Raw genomic sequence first — 24,078 nt, forward strand, 5'->3', positions numbered from 1 at the left:
GAAACAAGAGTAAGTCTTCATTTAAATACATCACAAGATGTATTGCCATTGGTGAGAAGAGGGCAAGGTAATTATTGCACATGTATGCCCATAGGTTGTTTAGCAAGCGTGGTAAAGTTGCATTAGTCAGCTGTGCTCATTGGCCATAGGGTAATAGGTGACTGACATTCTGCACATGGCTAATCGATAGTAAAGGAGTGACATGACGTTGTGCTGTTAATGAGCATATCAACATCAGATATAAATTCCCATAGAGAGGAAACAATGTGAATATGTTATACTTACGGGATTAAGTTGAAGCAGCAAGCCATTCAGGCTGCCTTAGTGATTGAACCTACATTATCACCTACATACAGTGGGGGGGAAAAGTATTTAGTCAGCCACCAATTGTGCAAGTTCTCCCACTTAAAAAGATGAGAGAGGCCTGTAATTTTCATCATAGGTACATGTCAACTATGACAGACAAATTGAGCATTTTTTTCTCCAGAAAATCACATTGTAGGATTTTTAATGAATTTATTTGCAAATTATGGTGGAAAATGAGTATTTGGTCACCTACAAACAAGCAAGATTTCTGGCTCTCACAGACCTGTAACTTCTTCTTTAAGAGGCTCCTCTGTCCTCCACTCGTTACCTGTATTAATGGCACCTGTTTGAACTTGTTATCAGTATAAAAGACACCTGTCCACAACCTCAAACAGTCACACTCCAAACTCCACTATGGCCAAGACCAAAGAGCTGTCAAAGGACACCAGAAACAAAATTGTAGACCTGCACCAGGCTGGGAAGACTGAATCTGCAATAGGTAAGCAGCTTGGTTTGAAGAAATCAACTGTGGGAGCAATTATTAGGAAATGGAAGACATACAAGACCACTGATAATCTCCCTCGATCTGGGGCTCCACGCAAGATCTCACCCCGTGGGGTCAAAATGATCACAAGAACGGTGAGCAAAAATCCCAGAACCACACGGGGGGACCTAGTGAATGACCTGCAGAGAGCTGGGACCAAATTAACAAAGCCTACCATCAGTAACACACTACGCCGCCAGGGACTCAAATCCTGCAGTGCCAGATGTGTCCAGGCCCTTCTGAAGTTTGCTAGAGTGCATTTGGATGATCCAGAAGAGGATTGGGAGAATGTCATATGGTCAGATGAAACCAAAATATAACTTTTGGTAAAAACTCAACTCGTCGTGTTTGGAGGACAAAGAATGCTGAGTTGCATCCAAAGAACACCATACCTACTGTGAAGCATGGGGGTGGAAACATCATGCTTTGGGGCTGTTTTTCTGCAAAGGGACCAGGACGACTGATCCGTGTAAAGGAAAGAATGAATGGGGCCATGTATCGTGAGATTTTGAGTGAAAACCTCCTTCCATCAGCAAGGGCATTGAAGATGAAACGTGGCTGGGTCTTTCAGCATGACAATGATCCCAAACACACCGCCCGGGCAACAAAGGAGTGGCTTCGTAAGAAGCATTTCAAGGTCCTGGAGTGGCCTAGCCAGTCTCCAGATCTCAACCCCATAGAAAATCTTTGGAGGGAGTTGAAAGTCCGTGTTGCCCAGCGACAGCCCCAAAACATCACTGCTCTAGAGGAGATCTGCATGGAGGAATGGGCCAAAATACCAGCAACAGTGTGTGAAAACCTTGTGAAGACTTACAGAAAACGTTTGACATGTGTCATTGCCAACAAAGGGTATATAACAAAGTATTGAGAAACTTTTGTTATTGACCAAATACTTATTTTCCACCATAATTTGCAAATAAATTCATTAAAAATCATACAATGTGATTTTCTGGAATTTTGTTTCTCATTTTGTCTGTCATAGTTGACGTGTACCTATGATGAAAATTACAGGCCTCTCATCTTTTTAAGTGGGAGAACTTGCACAATTGGTGGCTGACTAAATGATTTTTCCCCCACTGTATCTCTTATCCACAGCAACATACAATCAGTGCATTCAACTTAAGTAGGTAAATACAGTGCATTCGGAAAGTATTCAGACCCCTTCCCTTTTTTCACATTTTGTTACATTACAGCCTCATCAATCTACACACAATACCCCATAATGAAAAGGCGAAAACGGTATTATTATTATTATTATTGTGCAAATGTATTAAAGATAAACAGTACCTTATTTACATATGTATTCAGACCCTTTGCTATGAGACTCGAAATTGAGCTCAGGTGCATCCTGTTTCCATTGATCATCCTTGATGTTTCTACAACTTGATTTGAGTCCACCTGTGGTAAATTCAATTGATTGGACATTATTTGGAAAGGCACACACCTGTCTATATAAGGTCCCACAGTTGACAGTGCATGTCAGAGCAAATACCAAGCCATGAGGTTGAAGTAATTCTCCGTAGAGCTCCGAGACAGGATTGTGTCGGCACAGATCTGGGGAAGGGTACCAAAAAATGTCTGCAGCATTGAAGGTCCCAAAGAACACCGTGGCCACCATCATTCTTAAATGGAAGAAGTTTGGATCCACCAAGACTTCCTAGAGCTGGCCGCCCAGCCAAACTGAGCAAACGGGGGAGAAGGGCCTTGGTCAGGGAGGTGACCATGAACCCGATGGTCGCGCTGACAGAGCTCCAAAGTTCTTCTGTGGAGATGGGAGAACCTTCCAGGAGGACAACCATCTCTGCAGCACTCCACCAATCAGGCCTTTATGTTAGAGTGGCCAGACGGAAGCCACTCCTCAGTAAAAGGCACATGACAGCCCGCTTGGAGTTTGCCAAAGGCACCTAAAGACTCTCAGACCATGAGAAACAAGATTCTCTGTTCTGATGAAACCAAGATTGAACTCTTTGGCCTGAATGCCAAGCATCACGTCTGGAGGAAACCTGGCACCATCCCTACGGTGAAGCATGGTGGTGGCAGCATCATGCTGTGGGGATGTTTTTCAGCGGCAGGGACCGGGAGACTAGTCAGGATCGATGGCAAGATGAACGGAGCAAAGTAAAGAGAGATCCTTCATGAAAACCTGCTCCAGGGCGCTCAAGACCTCAGACTGGGGCGAAGGTTCACATTCCAACAGGACAATGACCCTAAACACACAGCCAAGACAATGCAGGAGTGGCTTCGAGACAAGTCTCTGAATGTCCTTGAGTGGCCTAGCCAGAGCCCGGAACCCGATCTAACATCTCTGGAGAGACCTGAAGAAAGCTGTGCAGCGACGCTCCCATCCAACCTGACAGAACTTGAGAGGTTCTGCAGAGAAACTCCCCAAATACAGGTGTGCCAAGCTTGTATCGTCATACCTAAGAAGCCTCAAGGCTGTAATCGCTGCCAAAGGTGCTTCAACAAAGTACTGAGTAAAGTGTATGAATACTTATGTAAATGGTTTATTTCCGTTTTTAATACATTTTGCAAACAATTCTAAACCTGTTTTTGCTTTGTCATTATGGGGTATTGTGTGTAGATTGATAAAACAACAACAATTGTATCCTTTTAGAATAAGGCTGTAACGTAACAAAATGGGGGATCTGAATACTTTCCGAATGCACTGTAAATTGTTGTCACTACCTATGGTCATTTAAAAAGTGGATTCCTATTAACTGTTGTCCTATATGGTGTGTGTGTGTGTGTGATCAGACTTAGGGATTGCTATTGTTATCGTGATGGCAGCATGAGTCATGTTTGTGGCTGATTTTTAACATCGCTGCTGACAAGGTTGTGAACTCAGACAGCCAAAGGCATCATGATTGGTTTGTCATTTATATTTAGTATTTCTATTTTAATGCTTCCAGGGGCCAAAATGGAATATGTGCTGTATTTACACACTAGTATCATCAGTTGTGTCCAAGCCTTAGTTAGCCTACGTTAAATGACCATAGTTCAAGTCAACTATCATATGAGCAACTAGTGTTTTTCACTTCTCAGTAAACTATGTAAAGGGACTTTAGGTCCTAGAAAAAAATCCTATATAAATCTAATTTATTATAATTTGTATGATATATTATTAGAAGGAGGAGAAGGAGGAGTATTTTTGAGGGCATATTGACATTATCTACCCTATATGGTCAATGTTCAAATGGTCAAATCGTACTATATTGCAATTAGGGATGCTGTTAGTTTGATTTCCAAGCATTTAGATAAAGATAGCAGGGTAGTTCCACCAATTAGGTGCCTTTTGAGTAAAGTAACTTGGTGATATAATTTTTTTCTTCTAATTTTAACATTCTGCCATAAAGAGCACATGTTCACCTTAATAAAAAACTATTTTTTCCCATCAAAAGAGGTTAAATAAAAAAAATGACTCTTATGTGCCAAATAAAGTAACAGGGTTGATGACTTCATCTTAAATCAGCCATAAATCTCCTTGTGACAGGGGCAATGGAAGCTTTTTGTGTGCAACAGGGAGGGGCAATTGAATGCAAGCTTCACCCCAAAAAATTTTTTCTTTCTTTATACTATCTTGTCTTAAAGTACTGTCTAGTTGTTAGACACTGTTTGTCCACTGCTCCATTGGACCTGAGTGAAACTCTGAGCCTTTGCTGTCGTTGATGGCCTCTGCCACTCCAGACCGGGCGAACTCTTCCGCACCGTGATGTTGACCTCAGTGGTTGCCAAGGCGACTGGGTGGAGTGCTGTAGCTGCTAAGTACCATCGAGAACGTCTCATACAGCTACACACAGACAGAGACACACACACACACAGGCACTTTAACAGGACTGTCACACTGTAATCTGTGCACTGTGTTCTACAGGTTAACACAGATGTATAAAATATAAAAACCAGCAAACTGATTTTGAATTTCAAAGGCATTTAAAACTGGAAACTGTAGGACCAGTGACACCCTCAGTCAGGAAGGAGTGTCCATGCCATACATGCATGATGCCATAAAGGGGGGACAGACAGTGTTGCTGTACCTCAGGGACCCCGTCAGGCCATGCCACCAGTGCCACCTACACCTCCCTCTCCCCGGGCTTAAACTCCAGGATGCCCGCGGCGCCGTAGAACTCTGCGTTGCCTGAGGGCATGAGCAGCTGCCCCTGGGCCCTGATGACACACAGCTCCTTACCCCCCTATAAATAAAAGGTTGCAGGGCAAACCATAGGGGACAAACTAGGGGTCAGAAGTGTTGCTGTTATTGATGTAGGTAAGCCATTGAGAACACATGGTCGTTTGCAAAAATGACCTGGTTGGTCAATATTCAACATGCATCACAGTAGATGAAACAGATGCGCATCAACATTCATGATGCCTGTCCGTGTGCCAGACATATGTTGATGTACCAGGGTCCTCTGGAGAAGGGGGATAACTCAAAGACTTCCCCTGGGTCGTCGTTCTCCACAATGACTGTCTCTCGACAGGTGAAGCCAGGCTTCAGGATCTGGTTCTCAACGTTAACACAGAAGGGAACTCAGCAGCTAGACCAAAAAGGAAGTTACAGGCCTTTATCCCAGTGGGAATGTGGGTTGTGAGGGAATTCTAAAACAGCCTGCATGTTTTGCATGTAAAACAACAAGGAGATGCACTTCAAAGCTTTCAACTTAACCTTCATTTAAAAACAGTGAATGAGTAAATTCCTTGTATTGTCTCATGTTCAGTATTGACCAGAGGCCTGTTTGAGCAGCTCTGATTAACCGTGTCACTCAGCGGCCCCCTGAGCCTCTCTCTCTAAGCCTGGCCTCTAATGAGCAGGATGTATGTGTCTGTGTGTGTGTGTGTGTGTGTGTGTGTGTGTGTGTGTGTGTGTGTGTGTGTGATCAGACTTTGGGATTGCTATTGTTATCGTGATGGCAGCATGAGTCATGTTTGTGGCTGATTCTTAACATCGCTGCTGACAAGGTTGTGAACTCAGCCAAAGGCAGGGCAACATTGCATCATTATTGGTTTGTAATTGGTACAGTGGCTCGTTGTGGTGTGGTATTTTTTAATAATGGATTTAATGGTGCTCCATGGGATGTTCAAAGTTTCGGATATTTTTTTATAACCCAACCCTGATCAGTACTTCTCCACAACTTTGTCCCTGACCTGTTTTGGAGAGCTCCTTGGCTTCATGGTGCCACTTGCTTAGTGGTGTTGCAGACTCTGGGGCCTTTCAGAACAGGTGTGTGTGTATATATATATATATATATATATATATATATATATATATATTGAGTGCATGTGACACTTAGATTGCACACAGGTAGACTTTATTTAACTAATTATGTGACTTCTGAAGGTAATTGGTTGCACCAGATATTATTTAGGGGCTTCATAGCAAAGGGGGTTAATATATATACTGTACACGCACCACTTTTCCGTTTATTTATTTTTTAGAATTTCTTGAAACAAGTTTTTTTTTTTTATTTCACTTGACCAATTTGGACTATTTTGTGTATGTCCATTACATCAAATAAACATCTAAATTACATGTTGTAATGCAACAAAATGGGAAAAACGCCAAGGGGGATCAAATCAAATCAATTTTTATTTGCCACATGCGCCGAATACAACAGGTGTAGACATTACAGTGAAATGCTTACTTACAAGCCCTTAACCAACAAAGTAAAACAAATAAAAAAGTGTTAAGCAAAAAAATTAAGCAAATAACTAAAGAGCAGCAGGAAAATAAAATAACAGTAGGGAGGCTATATAATGCTTTCAGGAGGCCAAAATTGAATATGCGCTGTATTTACACATTAGTATCAGTTGTGTCCAAGCCTTAGTTAGCATACTTTAATTACCATGGTTCATGTTATGCTCAACCTGCTCAGTTTTCCACCACAAAACACCAGAAAATTGCCAAGAAGAGTAGAACCAGCTCACCTGCGTTTCCACTGATTTCAGTTAGTTAGATGTTCAATGTCTTGACATGTATTTTTTATAAGGAAATAGTTTTACCATATTAAAATGAGAGTTCAGTTCACGTAACAGAGTTGACCTTAAAATGAGGGATAGTTTTTAAAAAATATATTTTTTTATGAATCACTAATAACATGAAATAAATATTAATCTTCAGAAATGACTTTGTAAAAGCAACAAAATAACTAGGGCTTTACAATGATGGTGAAAACTTGGAGATATGTGGGTGGGATGGGGAGGGCTCAGGGAGCAATCAAGGGAATTTAGGTCTTCAGAGAGGTTTCACTTTTGTATAAAATCAATGCTTTTAATATATATATTTTTTAAATTTACGTACAGTGTCAGTAGTACAGCGCAGAATTCCATTCCAAAGGGTAATATCTCCGCCCAGTCAACTGGTCCGGCATCATACCAGTGAGGTTAGACAAATTAGAAAGATTTGCTCCCAAGGCCTTGGGTTGTCTCATTGAGTCAGGGTCTGGACAGGGAGACAACGAGAAAGGTAGTGGCAGAAATGTCAGGACAGGGCAGTCTGAACCTTACGCTGGCGTGTGTGTGTGTTTGTGTGTGTGGGGCCCTGGAGGACAACGCAATTGAGAATGTTATTGCAGTGTTGGGGCGAATAACACATTCACTTAATATTTTTTATAATTGTCATACAACATGGTTAATGTACAGTCTGGGCAACTCTGATTGTACAGTACACCTTATTATTGTGAGAAAACAGATCGATGGAGAAACATCATACGAAGATAAGTTATGACCTCAGGAATTATGCAAGCTTGTATTCATGTTTTCCGTTCTCCACAAAGTCACAAAAAATGATGATTTTCATGGCTATGTTTTGTCTAAAAATGGCAACAGAAAATATTGATTAGCCCAGTCCTCTTTAAAAACAAGGCTGGATTAGTAAGCTTCCCCAAGTATTGATTTATGTCACTCAATGTTGTTTCCCGGTCGTCAAGGCATTGACACTTGATCATTTTGACCCCTGCATGGGCCATGTGGATCAACAACTGTGATATTCTGGTGGATCACTTAGTCATTCTTGCCTGCTTCATTGAAACGCATATCATTCCCGTGGCTCTCTTTTGCAAAATAACTATGAATTAACTAACTTCTTATTTTCTAATAATTGTCTACATATAACATCACATGTATTACAGGGAAAGATAGCAGGTCTATTTTGCTCCAGAGAAGTAGCTCATTGTCCCCTCGTTGGCGCAGACAATAGCTTAGCTTCTAGCTAACGTTAGCTAGCTAGCTATCAAGCTAGTCAGGTTTCCTCAGCAGCTTGTACACAGCCCTTTCGGCTAGGACGACGGATTGTCCCGGGAGTGTGACTGTTTGAATCCCTGCTGTTTCCTGCTATTTCCATCTGCCCTACGACCTGCCCTCTCTGGAACTGCAAAGAGTAACAGCGTTGCATACGTTGCTACCATGACAAAGACCAAATCTGGTGGGAGTAGCGTTGAGGACAGTGGTGTCTCTCTCACAGGTAAAGGATATTCTAAATAAACAAAAAGAGTTCTACAAGCAGTTGTTACAACAACAAGAAAATAGGTTCAAGTATTGTGTCCAAATACAGGTGGAGTCAACTAATAAAAGACCTGACCAGAGAGGTCCAGGACCTGAAGAACAGTTTGCAGTTCTCCCAGGGTCAGATCGATAAGTTTAAACAAGAGAACAGCAAGGTCCTTGATCCATGATAACAATGACAGAGAAATCAGATTATCTCGAGGGACAATCAAGGCGGAACAACATTATTGTGGATGGAATAGCAGAATCTCCACATGAGACCTGGACGGAACCTGAAAAACTGAAGATGGACCACAGGAAGATTGAGGTGGAGCGTGCCCCCAGGACTGGAAAACCCACAACCGGCCCAAGTGACAGGCCCGATAGTGGTCAAGTTCTTGAGGTTCAAGGACAAGGTACTGTAGCTGTTCTGGAAAGAGCCAAGAACTTGAGGAACGTACATCTTCCTCAACAAGGACTATCCTGAAGCTGTGCACCAGAAGAGGAAATAACTTATCCTAGCCATGAAAGCTGCCAGATTGTGTGGGGACATTGCTTACACCCACTATTTCTTTTCCATATTATGTCTAGATAAGCTACCCCAAAATAGCCTATATTAATATATGTAGCCTTAGAAATACAGTGCATTCGGAAAGTATTCAGACCCCTTGACTTTTTCAAAATGTTATGTTACAGCCTTATTCTAAAATTGATTACATTATTTTTTTCCCTCGTCAATCTACACAAAATACCACATGACAAAGCAAAAACTGTTTTTGTTTAGACATTTTTGCAAATGTATAAAAAAATATTATTTACATAAGTATTCAGACCCTTTGCTATGAGACTCAAAATTGAGCTCCGGTGCATCCTGTTTCCATTGACCATCCTTGAGATGTTTCTACAACTTGATTGGAGTCCACCTGTGGTAAATTCAATTGATTGGACATGTCTATATAAGGTCCCACAGTTGACAGTGCATATCAGAGCAAAAACCAAGCCATGAGGTCAAAGGAATTGTCCGTAGAGCTCCGAGACAGGATTGTGTCGAAGCACAGATCTGGGAAGGGTACCAAAAAAATTCTGCAGCATTGAAGGTCCCCAAGAACACAGTGGCCTCCATCATTCTTAAATGGAAGAAGTTTGGAACCACCGAGACTCTTCCTAGAGCTGGCCGCCCGGCCAAACTGAGCAATCGGGGGAGACAGGCCTTGGTCAGGGAGGTGACCAAGAACCCGATGGTCACTGACAGAGCTCCAGAGTTCCTCTGTGGAGATGGGAGAACCTTCCAGGAGGACAACCATCTCTGCAGCACTCCACCATACAGGCCTTTATTGTAGAGTGGCCAGACGGAAGCCACTCCTCCAGTAAAAGGCACATGACAGCTTGCTTGCAGTTTGCCAAAAGGCACCTTAAGGACTCTCAGACCATGAGAAACAAGATTCTCTGGTCTGACGAAACCAAGATTGAACTCTTTGGCCTGAATGCCAAGCGTCACATCTGGAGGAAACCTGGAACCATCCCTACGGTGAAGCATGGTGGTGGCAGCATCATGCTGTGGCGATGTTTGTCAGCGGCAGGGACTGGGAGACTTGTCATGATCGAGGGAAAGATGAACGGAGCAAAGTACAGAGATCCTTGATGAAAACCTACTCCAGAGCGCTCAGGACCTCAGACTGGGGCGAAGGTTCACCTTCCAACAGGACAACGACCCTAAGCACACAGCCAAGACAACGCAAGAGTGGCTTCAGGACAAGTCTCTGAATGTTCTTGAGTGGACCAGCCAGAGCCCGGACTTGAACCCGATCTAACATCTCTGGAGAGACCTGAAAATAGCTGTGCATCGACGCTCCCCATCCAACCTGAGAGAGCTTGAGAGGATCTGCAGAGAAGAATGGGAGAAACTCCCTAAATACAGATGTGCCAAGCTTGTAGCGTCATACCCAAGAAGACTCAAGGCTGTAATCGCTGCCAAAGGTGCTTCAACAAAGTACTGAGTAAAGGGTCTGAATACTTACAGTACCAGGTTCTCCCATAACCAGCAAAGCACCCCCACACCATAACACCTGCTCCTCCATGCTTTACGGTGGGAAATACACATGCGGAGATCATCCGTTCAACCACACCGCGTCTCACAAAGACACAGCGGTTGGAACCAAAAATCTCCAATTTGGACTCCAGACCAAAGGACACATTTCCACCGGTCTAATGTCCATTGATCGTGTTTTTTGGCCCAAGCAGGTCTCTTCTTCTTATTGGTGTCCTATAGTAGTGATGTCTTTGCAGCAATTCGACCATGAAGGCCTGATTCACACAGTCCCCTTTGAACAGTTGATGTTGAGATGTGTCTGTGACTTGAACTCTGTGAAGAATATATTTGGGCTGCAATTTCTGAGGCTGGTAACTCTAATGAACTTATTGTCTGCAGCAGAGGTAACTCTTGGTCTTCCATTCCTGTGGCGGTCCTCATGAGAGCCAGTTTCATCATAGCGCTTAATGGTTTTTGCGACTGCACTTGAAGAAACTTTCAAAGTTCTTGAAATGTTCCATATTGACTGACCTTCATGTCTTAAAATAATGATGGACTGTTGTTTCTCTTTGCGTATTTGAGTTGTTCTTGCCATAATATGGAGTTGGTCTTTTGCCAAATAGAGCCCTAGCTAACTAGCTGCTAGTAGTTCGTTCACTTCAGTCGAAAGGGGATGAAACATTAACTAACGTAACATGTCAGTTACACTACTAGCTCAGCACTAAATAGTTATTTTTTCAGCAATTACCTTGCCAGCTAGATCAGTCAACTAAAGAGTAGCCAGTTTCTGCTCTGCTTGCTTTTACAACTCTGAGAAAAAGCGTAACACAGACAGCAGCTGCCTCTGTTAATCTCTCCTGTGCTGGTCCTATACGCCAGCCTTTCAGAAGCTTTGCCTTCATACAGCATGTCCGCATGCTTTGTGGTGTCTGTGCCGTCCTAAATCCAGCCGGCTGAAACCGAAAAACAGCCTACCTGACCGCTCTGAGGCGTCCGCATGGTCCTAAAGCATACCGGAGCCGCGTTTTGTATCACAGCGCAATTAGAAAACTGGGGTTGGTGGGGACAAAAATGCTATTTCAGAATGGGGGGGGGGTCATGTCCCCCCCATCCCCAGTGAAAGTTGCGCCCCTGGTGAAAACAGACAACAAAGGCAAGTTGTTGATGCCTATGATTATGCCACATCCCAGTTGACCGACGAGGTACCAAACTGTTGGACCTTGACACCCACTACTGTTCAATAGACACAGGCTTCTTCTACTTAATCTCCACCACTTTTCTGGTTCTCCTCACCCTGATGGGGTCCTTTACCTACCATCTCCTGAGATGGAAGGTGGTCTATGCCTACTACCTCTTCCTGGCTTATCTCCACGATACCAAGAGGAGGAAGACACATGCGCCTCATGGAGGTCAGTACGATGCCTTTGTCTCCTACAATGCCCACCATGAGCCTTGCGTCCTGAGGGAGCTTCAGCCAAAGCTGGAGGGAGAGCAGGGCTGGAGGTTGTGTCTGCACCACCGAGACTTCGAGCCAGGCAAACCCATCATAGACAGGAGGCTGGTGAAAAGACGCACCTACTTGAACTGGCCCAGAGCTGGGGAGCACACTGGGGTCTTCTAGGAGAAACTCCGGGTGGCTCTGGAGACCAGGAACTGCCCTGCTGAGGAGAACCCCATCCTGTCCGGGGTGGAGAGGGCATGATGGTGACATTTTTATTTAACCTTTATTTAACTAGGCAAGTCAGTTAAGAACAAATTCTTATTTACAATGACGGCCTACCAAAAGGCAAAAGGCCTCCTATGGGGACGGGGGCTGGGATAAAAAAAAAAAAAAAAAAAAAAAAATATATATATATATATACTACTCAAAAAAATAAAGGGAACACTTAAACAACACATCCTAGATCTGAATGAATGAAATAATCTTATTAAATACTTTTTTCTTTACATAGTTGAATGTGCTGACAACAAAATCACACAAAAATTATCAATGGAAATCAAATTTATCAACCCATGGTGGTCTGGATTTGGAGTCACCCTCAAAATTAAAGTGGAAAACCACACTACAGGCTGATCCAACTTTGATGTAATGTCCTTAAAACAAGTCAAAATGAGGCTCAGTAGTGTGTGTGTGGCCTCCACGTGCCTGTATGACCTCCCTACAATGCCTGGGCATGCTCCTGATGAGGTGGCGGATGGTCTCCTGAGGGATCTCCTCCCAGACCTGGACTAAAGCATCCGCCAACTCCTGTACAGTCTGTGGTGCAACGTGGCGTTGGTGGATGGAGCGAGACATGATGTCCCAGATGTGCTCAATTGGATTCAGGTCTGGGGAACGGGCGGGCCAGTCCATAGCATCAATGCCTTCCTCTTGCAGGAACTGCTGACACACTCCAGCCACATGAGGTCTAGCATTGTCTTGCATTAGGAGGAACCCAGGGCCAACCGCACCAGCATATGGTCTCACAAGGGGTCTGAGGATCTCATCTCTGTACCTAATGGCAGTCAGTCTGGCGAGCACATGGAGGGCTGTGCGGCCCCCCAAAGAAATGCCACCCCACACCATGACTGACCCACCGCCAAACCGGTCATGCTGGAGGATGTTGCAGGCAGCAGAACGTTCTCCACGGCGTCTCCAGACTCTGTCACGTCTGTCAGATGTGCTCAGTGTGAACCTGCTTTCATCTGTGAAGAGCCCAGGGCGCCAGTGGCAAATTTGCCAATCTTGGTGTTCTCTGGCAAATGCCAAACGTCCTGCACGGTGTTGGGCTGTAAGCACAACCCCCACCTGTGGACGTCGGGCCCTCATACCACCCTCATGGAGTCTGTTTCTGACCGTTTGAGCAGACACATGCACATTTGTGGCCTGCTGGAGGTCATTTTGCAGGGCTCTGGCAGTGCTCCACCTGCTCCTCCTTGCACAAAGGCGGAGGTAGCGGTCCTGCTGCTGGGTTGTTGCCCTCCTACGGCCTCCTCCACGTCTCCTGATGTACTGGCCTGTCTCCTGGTAGCGCCTCCATGCTCTGGACACTACGCTGACAGACACAGCAAACCTTCTTGCCACAGCTCGCATTGATGTGCCATCCTGGATGAGCTGCACTACCTGAGCCACTTGTGTGGGTTGTAGACTCCGTCTCATGCTACCACTAGAGTGAAAGCACCGCCAGCATTCAAAGGTGACCAAAACATCAGCCAGGAAGCATAGGAACTGAGAAGTGGTCTGTGGTCACCACCTGCAGAACCACTTCTTTATTGGGGGTGTCTTGCTAATTGCCTATAATTTCCACCTGTTGTCTATATTCCATTTGCACAACAGCATGTGAAATGTATTGTCAATCAGTGTTGCTTCCTAAGTGGACAGTTTGATTTCACAGAAGTGTGATTGACTTGGAGTTACATTGTGTTGTTTAAGTGTTCCCTTTATTTTTTTGAGCAGTGTGTGTATATATATATATATATATATATATATATATATATATATATATATATATATATATATATATATATATATATATATATATATATTAGGACAAAACACACATCAAGACGAGACACCACAACACTACATAAAGAGAGACCTAAGACAACAACATAGCATGGTAGCAACACAACATGACGACAACAACATGGTAGCAACACAACATGGCAGCAGCACAACATGGTAGCAGAACAAAACATGGAACACATTTCTTTTGGTCACAGACAACAGCACCAAGTGCAATGTAAAGCAAATGGACCTGAAGCAAAAAAAAGTTAAATGAAAGTCTAATTTATAAACTGCATAGCTATGCTTTACTGCGCTAAATCTACATCATATAATTGTCAATATTATTGCCAACAGAGGGATATTAACTGATGTTTATATGTACTATAATCAGAAACTGAGTTGGGCAAATGTTATGCAATTTCATGATGAGGTGTACAGATGTAAGATCTTAATTTGACCTATATTGTCAGCAAAATAATCCTGCAACAGGATTTTAACGTTTAGACCATAATGTTGCTTGATCGGTGGTTAGGCTATTAGCTTGCCAAAAGTAGGCTACATGAAAAGTGCAATACTATTAATACAACCGCGTGTTGGTAATGATTGGGGAAAACATTGATATAGTTACATATCAGGATATTATTTTTGACGCTATATATCGTATCGTTTTGACAATATCACAATATGATTTTTCCGCTAGTTGGCTGTACCTGCACCAAAACTCCAGTATTTTTCCTTCATAGCTTGTTCTCCATATTCTTTTTAAAAGTGGAGCCAATTTGTTTTCAGCACTTTTATTTCCATGACTGATCAAAACTCATTTTCTCATGGCTCTCTTGTCCCTCTGCAGCAGACATGTTGAGCAATATGTTTGGACCATGGAATCGCAATAAAATCTCTATTGTATCGCAATACAAATACAATTGTGAGAATCGCATGTGTTAATGCATTAGTGTGGGTTTTCAGTGAATTTATGTAAATCACTCAGCTCATCTGCATTTCCTGCGGTGCAGGAAAATTTCAGCAACGAAAGAGTGATTATATTCAGATCATACATCTATACAATATTATGTTTTTACTTCCCTAGTTTTCTCTTCATTTCCCTACCGTCCTTTTTCTGTTTTGTCTTCATTTTGTTAATTATGCGAACTCTAGCTATCTACTAGTTATATATATATGTAAATGTCACAGTGCATTTGCGCTGAGCAGGGCTCGAACTCACAATCTTCTGCACCACATCACACACCATTCACAGCCAACCGTCTTAGCCAACAGAGCAAGAAACTGGAACTCCAGGAAGGTGGTGTCACCAATGTACTCCAGCCGTCATGTTATGGGCAAGTTTTACATCCACAAACTGAAATGGCTGTGTTTTTCTTTATGTGACCCGACTTCACGCCAAAAGACTGTTTGCCCACTGATCTAAGCCTAGGCATTAGCAAGGCTACAGGTCTCAGGCAAGGTTACTCATCACACAATTGTGGTTCACTGAACCACATCTGTTACACTTATGACAGACAATAATACTTCTACATCTGTTTAACCATACTATATTTACAATCAGAGATACACAATCAAGTAATTTCTGCTTCAATGGAGCATTGTGGACTTTTAATCCGCCCTCCGTTGTGATATTCAAAGCTCCTCTATGTCTGCACAGGTGTGTGTGTGTGTGTGTGTGTGTGTCTCTCTCTCTTTGGGTTCTATTACAACAGGAAATGAGTGTTATCTGGGCTGCTCTATCTGCAGGCTGATTTCCCAGACACAGAGCAGTGGCAGTGCTAGGAGATGTCCCCATATTCACCAGGGTCAGAGTTATCAGTCATCTGGGGTGCAGGTCTGATGTTGTCCCTGTGAGCACAGCCTGTGTCCAGGTCAGCAAGGGGGAAACCCCGGTTTCGATAAAACCAAACACTTCAAATGAGTCGTACTCTGACCCCCTCCTCCCGCTTGTTTTTCCTAGGCTGTGTGTGCATGTGTTTCTGCTGTATCTGACGTCACTGAATCAATTGCAGGTGTCGTATGGTGCCAGCCTTGATGAGACATGAAAAGCCTGTGACACTGCTCTCACGCTCTCTTTCTCCATTCACATCTAAAGAGATTGAATTATAAAGCTAGTCTGTGAGGTGGGCCTCAGAAGTGTGGGTATAGTAGCCCCCCCCACCCAACCACCCAACCTCAACCATTTTCAGCCCTATCCATCTGAGATCCACTTGATGCAAGCTGGGTGACTCATTCATCTAACTTGGTGTGTACTCTTGGCACGCACTCATCTCATTCTCTCTCACTCTCTCCCTCCTTCCCTCTGTCCCTCCATCTCTCCTATCTCTTACCAATGTTGAAAATGCAGTAGAAATGTATCCTTCCCTCCTCCTCGTTCCCATAGACTAGTGGTTTTATAGAGAATGTCTGAGTGCCTCCCTCTGTCATTCACAGGTGAAGCAGATCATGGAGGAGGCTGTCACCAGGAAGTTTGTACATGAAGACAGCAGCCACATTGTCTCATTTTGTGGTGAGTTTTAACTATTGGGACATATTTGCTCATTAATCACCTAAAAATATAACCTTTTGTCATTGTGCCAATCAGAAGGAACAGGTCTCCTGTTGGACATGAGTCAGTCAGCTTCCATTGGCTAGGCGGTTTTCCAGACATACACTGAGTGTACAAAACATTAAGAACACCTGCTCTTTCCATGACAGACTGACCAGGTGAATCCAGGTGAAAGCTAAGATCCCTTATTGATGTCACTTGTTAAAGCCACTTCAATCAGTGTAGATGAAGGGGAGGAGACAGGTTAAAGAAGGATTTTTAATCATTGAGACAATTGAGTCATGGATTGTTTATGTGTGCCATTCAGAGGGTAAAGGGCAAGACAAAAGATTTAAGTGCCGTTAAACAGGGTATGGTAGTAGGTGCCAGGCACACCGGTTTGAGTGTGTCAAGAACTGCAACGCTGCTGGGTTTTTCACGCTCAACAGTTTCCCATGTGTTTCAAGAATGGTCCACCACCCAAAGGACATCCAGCCAACTTGAGACAACTGTGGGAAGCATTGGAGTCAACATGGCCAGCATCCCTGTGGAACGTTTTCAACACCTTGTAGAGTCCATGCCCCGATGAATTGAAGCTGTTCTGAAGGCAAAAGGGGTGGGTGCAACTCAATATTAAGGAGGTGTTCTTAATGTTTTGTACACTCAGTGTATATTTGGTATAAGAATCATATTGGTTTCCCATTTTCTGGTACCTTAAAATGTGTCTATAAAACCTGACATCGCAAAGAAAATCTGTCAATCACGTAATTGCAACCATTGCTAGGAGGCATCTTATGTAACACAGCCAGGGAACGAGGTCGTCAAGCCCTGTGAAGAGTTCAGGTGATTTAACACATTAGTAGAAAAAGGCTTGTTGTAAGCATAAGGCTAGGTGATAATGACAATCTGTTGTACTGCATTGGGGTGTGAAAGAATCATCTCACAGTCACTCAGAGATTCTGCGCAGACTCAGATGTGGGGGAGGGTGAGTGGCATGTTAGTCATCAAGCCTCACTGACATCCTACTGAGGTTCGCAGGCTATTTTATCAACTGATAAATGTGGCAAAGGAAAATACCAAATCTGCATATCTCGTCAACCTGTGGGTGGAGCGTTTGAGCAGCTGCTAGCTGAAAACTGTGAGAACCATCTCCAAGGAAAGGCTCTCCCCTCCCACTACAACAGAGTAGCTTGCCTTTTAACAGACCTGGATGTAAGAGCTTTCCCTCTACCTCATACACCGTGGTGGCTGTTAGCTCCCCCCTGCATCCCCCCATCTCTCTGTGTTGTTGTGGCTCTTTACTCCCACATGTTCTACTCTGCTCACGTTTTACACCAAGCTGTCACAATAGATATGTGTCTGTGCAGAGATCACAGGATGGAGATGGATGGGTAGGGCGAGGGGTGGAGGCGAGGACTTGCTTAGGCAGGTCACCGGGGAGTAATTAGCCTCTATCATCATGGTCACATTTCCAAGTTGCCAAGGCAGGAGCGCCTGGGAAAATGTCAAGTGTTAGCCGCTTGCCCCGTCTCTTCTTCCTTTTCTCCTCACCAAAATAGCTATTATTCCTTTCACTGCTGTGACAGAGATAGTCAACAGTCATCCAATTGTTAATGAAGCTTAACATTTAAAGGTGTTTCTTTCTCAAATTGGTCATGAGGTAGCCTGAGTTCCAATCTGCCATGTCAATTCCATAAGGAGATGGCAAGAGGGCAGAAACAGACTGACACCCAGGGTAGTCGTGATTTTGGCACATTTGAAGAATTCATATAAGCCAAAATGGTGGTTGGTCATATTTAGAATGTGTTAATGTCATTGTGCTGAAATCTCCTGTGAGTGTAGCACTAGACGAGCCGGTCCAGGTCAGTAGCAACACAGAGTCCCCTAATGTGTTCTGTTGCCACAGATACATGCTGATTAGGGGTCATTACTTCAGTAGCTGTGATTTCCTTTTTAATAAGAGTGCCTGTGTAGAGAGAGGACCGGGTCCAGCCACTCATTTCCTGTGACTGCTTTAACCACATGGTTTGTTTGACGCAGTGGATATTGCTTTGGTTGCATCGTCCCCGGGTTATGTGGAGCCAAAGTATCACAAAGCCAAGGACGTTTCACCCTCTGGAATATTGTTTTCAATATTGGAATGTATTTTCTAGTAGCTAAAAAGACTAGGGGCATGCTATTGATACATCTTGAGTTTGATTGCAAATTACGCTTCTCTCTCCTGTAATAATAAGGAAAATAACAACAGATAAAGAGAAAGGAAGGAAGAGAGAGTAGATACTGTATCAGTGAGTGTATACAGGTCACTGCTCCAACATTATGATTACAAAGCTACTGAACAGCTGGAGAATACAAGAAGATAACTGATTACATGGTTGAATGTATTATTTGTAGATTTGAGAACTTTACAGTTGTTGCTGTTTTTATACATGATACGTTTAGTTATTCAGTGCAATAATTGACATGGTATGGTAATGATTTTGATATAGACTATGTTATGAGGATACTGTACAGCCGGTGGGCTAAGTTGGTAAAAAATATATCACAGGCTGACATCTTTTAGGATGTCATGGTCAGGTAAAAAAAAATGTTTAAGGTCCAATGCAGCTGTTTTTTTTCTCAATATCAAATCATTTTTGGGTAGCGATTAAGTACCTTACTGTGATTGTTTTCAATTAAAATTGTAAAAAAAGAAACCAACATTGCTTCTTAGCAAAGAGCAATTTCTCAAGCCAGAATTTTGCTAGGACTGTCTGGGAGTGGTCTGAGTGGGGAGGGGAAAACCGAAAACTCTCTTTCAAATCAAATCTTATTTGCCACATGCGCCGAATTCAACAGGTGAAATGCTTACTTACAAGCCTTTAACCAACAATGGAGTTTTAAGAAAAGTAATTTAGCAAATAATTTAAAGGGCAGCAGTAAAAAAAATAACAGTAGGGAGGCTATATACAAGGGGTACCGGTACAGAGTCAATGTGGCCATGCAGTCATGGGTGAACAGGGAGTACAGGAGGGGACTGAGCACACACCCCTGAGGGGCCCCCGTGTTGAGGCTCAGCGTGGCAGATATGTTGTTACCTACCCTTACCACCTGGGGGCGGCCCGTCAGGAAGTCCAGGATCCAGTTATTATTTGTCAAAAAATAAATAATCTGTTCCAATTTTCAAACTGGTATTTTTCCATATATAGATACACCCTATATTGAATAAAATCAACTATATGTAGGCTACTTTGTCTGATGCTTTATGCACTGCAATTAAAAATGAAGACACAGAAATTACTAAAGAGGGAGCCAGAGACCAATTTAGCCTAACCAGAAGAAAAAAACCTGTTCCTCTGCCATTATGCTCCTGAAGTTGCCGGTAATAGGCTACACCAGCGGTCAGCAACCTTTTCCATTTGGAGTGACAAGTTATTGTACCATTTCTACCGATCTGCGTGCCAGTTATGATTTTCATTTGCACATTTCCGTGGAACAGTTTCATTTCATTTATAATAAAGTCTAACTATCTCAATCAATGACATGTGGTTAATCAAAATTCTATCTAAATGAAAATGATACAAATCTAAAACGTACTTCTATTGCCATTGCCAATATGTAAAAATAGCCTACATAAAGGCAACAAATAAAAACAATGCAGTCCGCAGGTAGAAAATATCCTGATAAAAATAAATATCCTATAAATCACATTGGCTATGCATGGCCTGTCTGCAAGTAACTTGAAACATTGTATCAACTATTAACTTTGGTCAGGCCTGAAGCTAGCACTAGCAAACTTGCAACATTTTATAAAATATTCTGGGCCCTCAGAGTTTCCTGGAGCCAGTGAGCTCTGGACAGACAGACACAGCTGTAGGCTATTTGCGCAAGGGATAAGAAGTAATCAGGTAGGCCTTTTTTTAATGACATGTCCACCTGATCAGAGCATGATATTTTTTCTCCTTTCATGCTGAGTGGTTATCGAAAGGGAGAGAGCTGGAAAGATTTTTCAAATAGGCTATGTTGAGGAACTATTGTCATTCTCAATGGATGTGAAAACAGACTTTTGTTGACTTGCTTCTTGAGGCGAAGAAAAAATGACTTTGAAGGTCGACAGTGATGGTGAGGTAAGGCACATTTATAAGTCTACATTTGCGCGCAGGCGAGGTAGCCTAGGCCTACTTCTATGCGTAATCAGGTGCGTGTCCTTACTCAAGATTGACAGGAGCGCTCCAAACAAAAGACAATGAAATATGAAAATAATGAAATAAACCAAAACCTTTTCCTCACAAGTGTAGCCTAGGTTGTACACTCTGCAAACAACGTGTCCACTCCTACAATGACAACGGTAAGACTGTAATAATAATATATTGAATGCATTAACAGAAATTACCGTAACCAAGCAAACATTGTAGATTACAAATTATGGTAATTTACAGTAAATGTACTAGTGATACTGGTGTGCCATCCCCGCGGCCTCCGCAATGGATTAGTCCACTCAGACAGGCGTCAATCAAACAGGTGTCTCGTGTGCCATAATTGTTTTTACATATATTTGCCACTGCTCAACTAAAACAATCTCGGTCGACCAACAGCTTTTTCGACCAAACAATCGACCAGTGGACTAAATGGGGTCAACCTTATGGTCTGTTAACTAATTTACCGCATGACGATGTCACCATGGACTAAAAGGGCATCATCATAATTTTCACAATTTCACAGTATTATTCCAACCTCAGTGTGGAAATATATATAAAACACAGGAAAATCACGTTTTTGACTGCACTGGGCCTTTAACATGTATTTTTGTAGTCCTAAAAAATATGCTTTTATCCTGTTGTAATCTGGTTATTTGATGTGGCTTCAACCAGATAGCAATTAAAATATAATGTCCTTCCCAGCCTTTTTTTTTGCAAGAGCTACTTCCCTCCACTGCTCTCTCACTCTAGTGCTGAAGCTCTCCATCAGCAGGGGTTTCCATGACGACCACGGCTTTCACCATTTGAGCAGAGCAACATGATTAGTCCTGAGAGAGAGCTCAAATGTCAACACTGCTCAAGACATGCCACATAGGCCTTATAGGAAGATATGTGGCTCTGTACTGTATGGATGTGTCATTGTTTTTACAACTTTGTTACTCTGAACACTGCTTTGTGTGTGTGTGTGTGTGTGTGTGTGTGTGTGTGTGTGTGTGTGGGCACTTGTATTTACTGCAAAGCTCACGACTTAGGCAAAAATAGCTATGTTTATGGATAACCTGATAAAGATTATTGGCTTATTTGAGCCACTCAAGAGCCTCAAACCGCAGAGCTTTGTCTTTAGTGTCTATCATGCGGCTCAGTCATAATTAGACAGAAGCTACCCACTGGGCACAAACTGATTGAATCAATGCCGTTTCAACGTAATTTGTATTGTGAAGTGGAATCTACATGGAAAATACATTTGGATTTGAAAAACGTCATCAATGTAAACTTGTTTTGAGGGTGAAATTTCAACCACAGATTGTCATAATGGTAACCAAAATTCTACATAGACTGAATTTGTACCTTTTAAAACAACATCAGATCTTCAACGTTAAATCCACTATCAGAAAAATACATTTGGGCAGCACCTCCTACTGGAGAATTGACCTATCTACAGCAACTTTTTGGTCTCCCATCCAGGGTTTTAACCACGCCCAGTTTAGCTATGCCATTTGTCACTGACTATTACCAATGTGCTATCGTGAGAATTATTGTTGAGAGATCTCAACTTAAAAACGAAATAAATTCACTGTTGCTATCGATGTCATTCCAAAGGGTAGGTTTAACAGAGCAAATTAAATGTGACAATACATTATCACTCATAACATCAATGATGCTATTTAGGCCTATATAGTATTTGCAAAGTCATCAACAGTTATTGTTTGTTTTGAATTCAACAAAAAACAGACAATACAATAGGCCTAGGCAATGTTCCCTCACGCAGAAATATCAGCCCACAGAGAGATTGAACTTCACTCAACTTTCTATAGCAGTGCTCACCGACTGGTTGATCTCCAAGGCATTCCTAGTCGATCACCAAACATTTCTGTAAAAAAACCAACGATAAAGCCTTGTGTTCCTATTTTATTTATTTTTCGTCTCGGGCAGTTGGCGGTTCAGCTGCCCTGCGCGCCAGGTAGGCGAACTGTTGCCATTTTTAACCATTTCATGTGTCTGAAGGTACAAAACCTGCCTTCCCGGCGGGCCCAGACAGCAAATCAAATGCACTATAGGCCTACCGCTGGCCAATCGGATGGCTCAGATGTCCGTGTCTGCAGTAACATAGTAGGCATAAAATAAAGCTACAGCAAAGTTAATACTGTGAGATTTCAAAACATTTAAAACCATGACTAGAGAGAGACTGTCAACGAATATGAGTAAGTTCATGTTTAAGTTCTTACTCAGCACTGTCAACACTTTGTATTCAACACTTTTATAAGCCATAAAATGCGCTTTTGTCCTATTTCCACACAGCGCTACAACAAGCACTGCAGTAATAATGAATGAGTAGGAAAGTGTATCTATAGGCTTGCATTGTTGTTATTATTAGCGGCTTGGGTCTTTTTTAATATCAAGGAATATTTCACTTTCTCTGTTCATAGGAGTAACAACATGAATTTGAGCATGAGGCAGAAATAATACGGTGCAACTCGAGTTTCGCCATCAGCTGGAAGACGATGTCCCTTTTTGGACAGTGTCAGTGGAGGAAAGGGAGAGCGGAGGGATGTTGAGAGGCGGCCCCTCAGTCTGCTGCTCTCTCCCTCCGCTATGACTGACCATCAGATGCAGGCACCATCAGCCCAGTAAAATAAATTATTTAAATGTATGCTCACTCAGCTGTGCTTCACAAGTAATACAACAACAGATCTATTAACGGTGTGAGCATATAGCCTACCTAAAAAATGGCCCGAACAACAATGCATTGGCAGGGCAATTCAAGCAAAGCCAATATGCGGTGATAATGTATTGGGGCCTATAGCTTACTGCAAACCTCATTGCTACAGGACTGTTTTTAATTGGTTAATGTTGCATAGGCTTACGTTTTTTAAGTCATGTAAAAAATAAAAATAATCTGAGCGGTAGATCTCGGCTTGCAATTATATTTTGACTCAGTGATCTTGGTGACCACTGTTCTAGAGTTTTCCCTATCAACGTTTCCCTCTACTGTGGCAATTGTCATCGAATCAACACAATATTAACCACTTTCAATGCAACATACCGAAACAAAACGAACTACGCAAAGATTTTGTGGTCCTCTTTAGCTCAATTCGTAGAGCATGGCGCTTGTAACGCCAGGGTAGTGGGTTCGATCCCCAGGAACACCCATACGTAAAAATGTATGCACACATGACTGTAAGTCGCTTTGGATAAAAGCGTCTGCTAAATGGCTTATTATTATTATTATTATTATTATTTTGTTGTTGTTGGCAGAACGCATCAGAGTAGGATTCTATTGCATTGACATGCACTACTCAGCCCGTACTCTACACAGACCGGTGTGGCATAAACTATCAGAGCTGCAGTGGCCTATATGCATATATTGCCATATATGGATCTGTGCCATTTACTTTGAACTGAACTGTGTTTACAGCATGAGCAGTCACGAGTAGATCAAAGTGAGAGCTGCATGTAGCCACGTGTGCACATTTTGTTAATATCCTTTGCTAGTTAGAGTTATTAGCCCAGATATAGATCATTTGTAGTTAG

General features: G+C 42.7%; 1 protein-coding gene across 1 annotated transcript in view; it reads left to right on the forward strand.

The window, feature by feature from the left end:
• LOC311144919 (small G protein signaling modulator 1-like) overlaps positions 1-24,078 on the forward strand; it is a 90,840-nt gene that overhangs the window by 14,532 nt on the left and 52,230 nt on the right. Inside the window, exon 3 of the mRNA XM_084181098.1 lies at positions 16,276-16,351. Within this exon, the coding sequence (XP_084037224.1) occupies positions 16,276-16,351 (76 nt within the window). The remainder of the gene's footprint in view (positions 1-16,275; positions 16,352-24,078) is intronic.

This window comes from Coregonus lavaretus (genome assembly GCF_964263955.1).
Source record: "Coregonus lavaretus genome assembly, chromosome: 17".
NCBI classification, from domain to species: Eukaryota; Metazoa; Chordata; class Actinopteri; order Salmoniformes; family Salmonidae; genus Coregonus; species Coregonus lavaretus.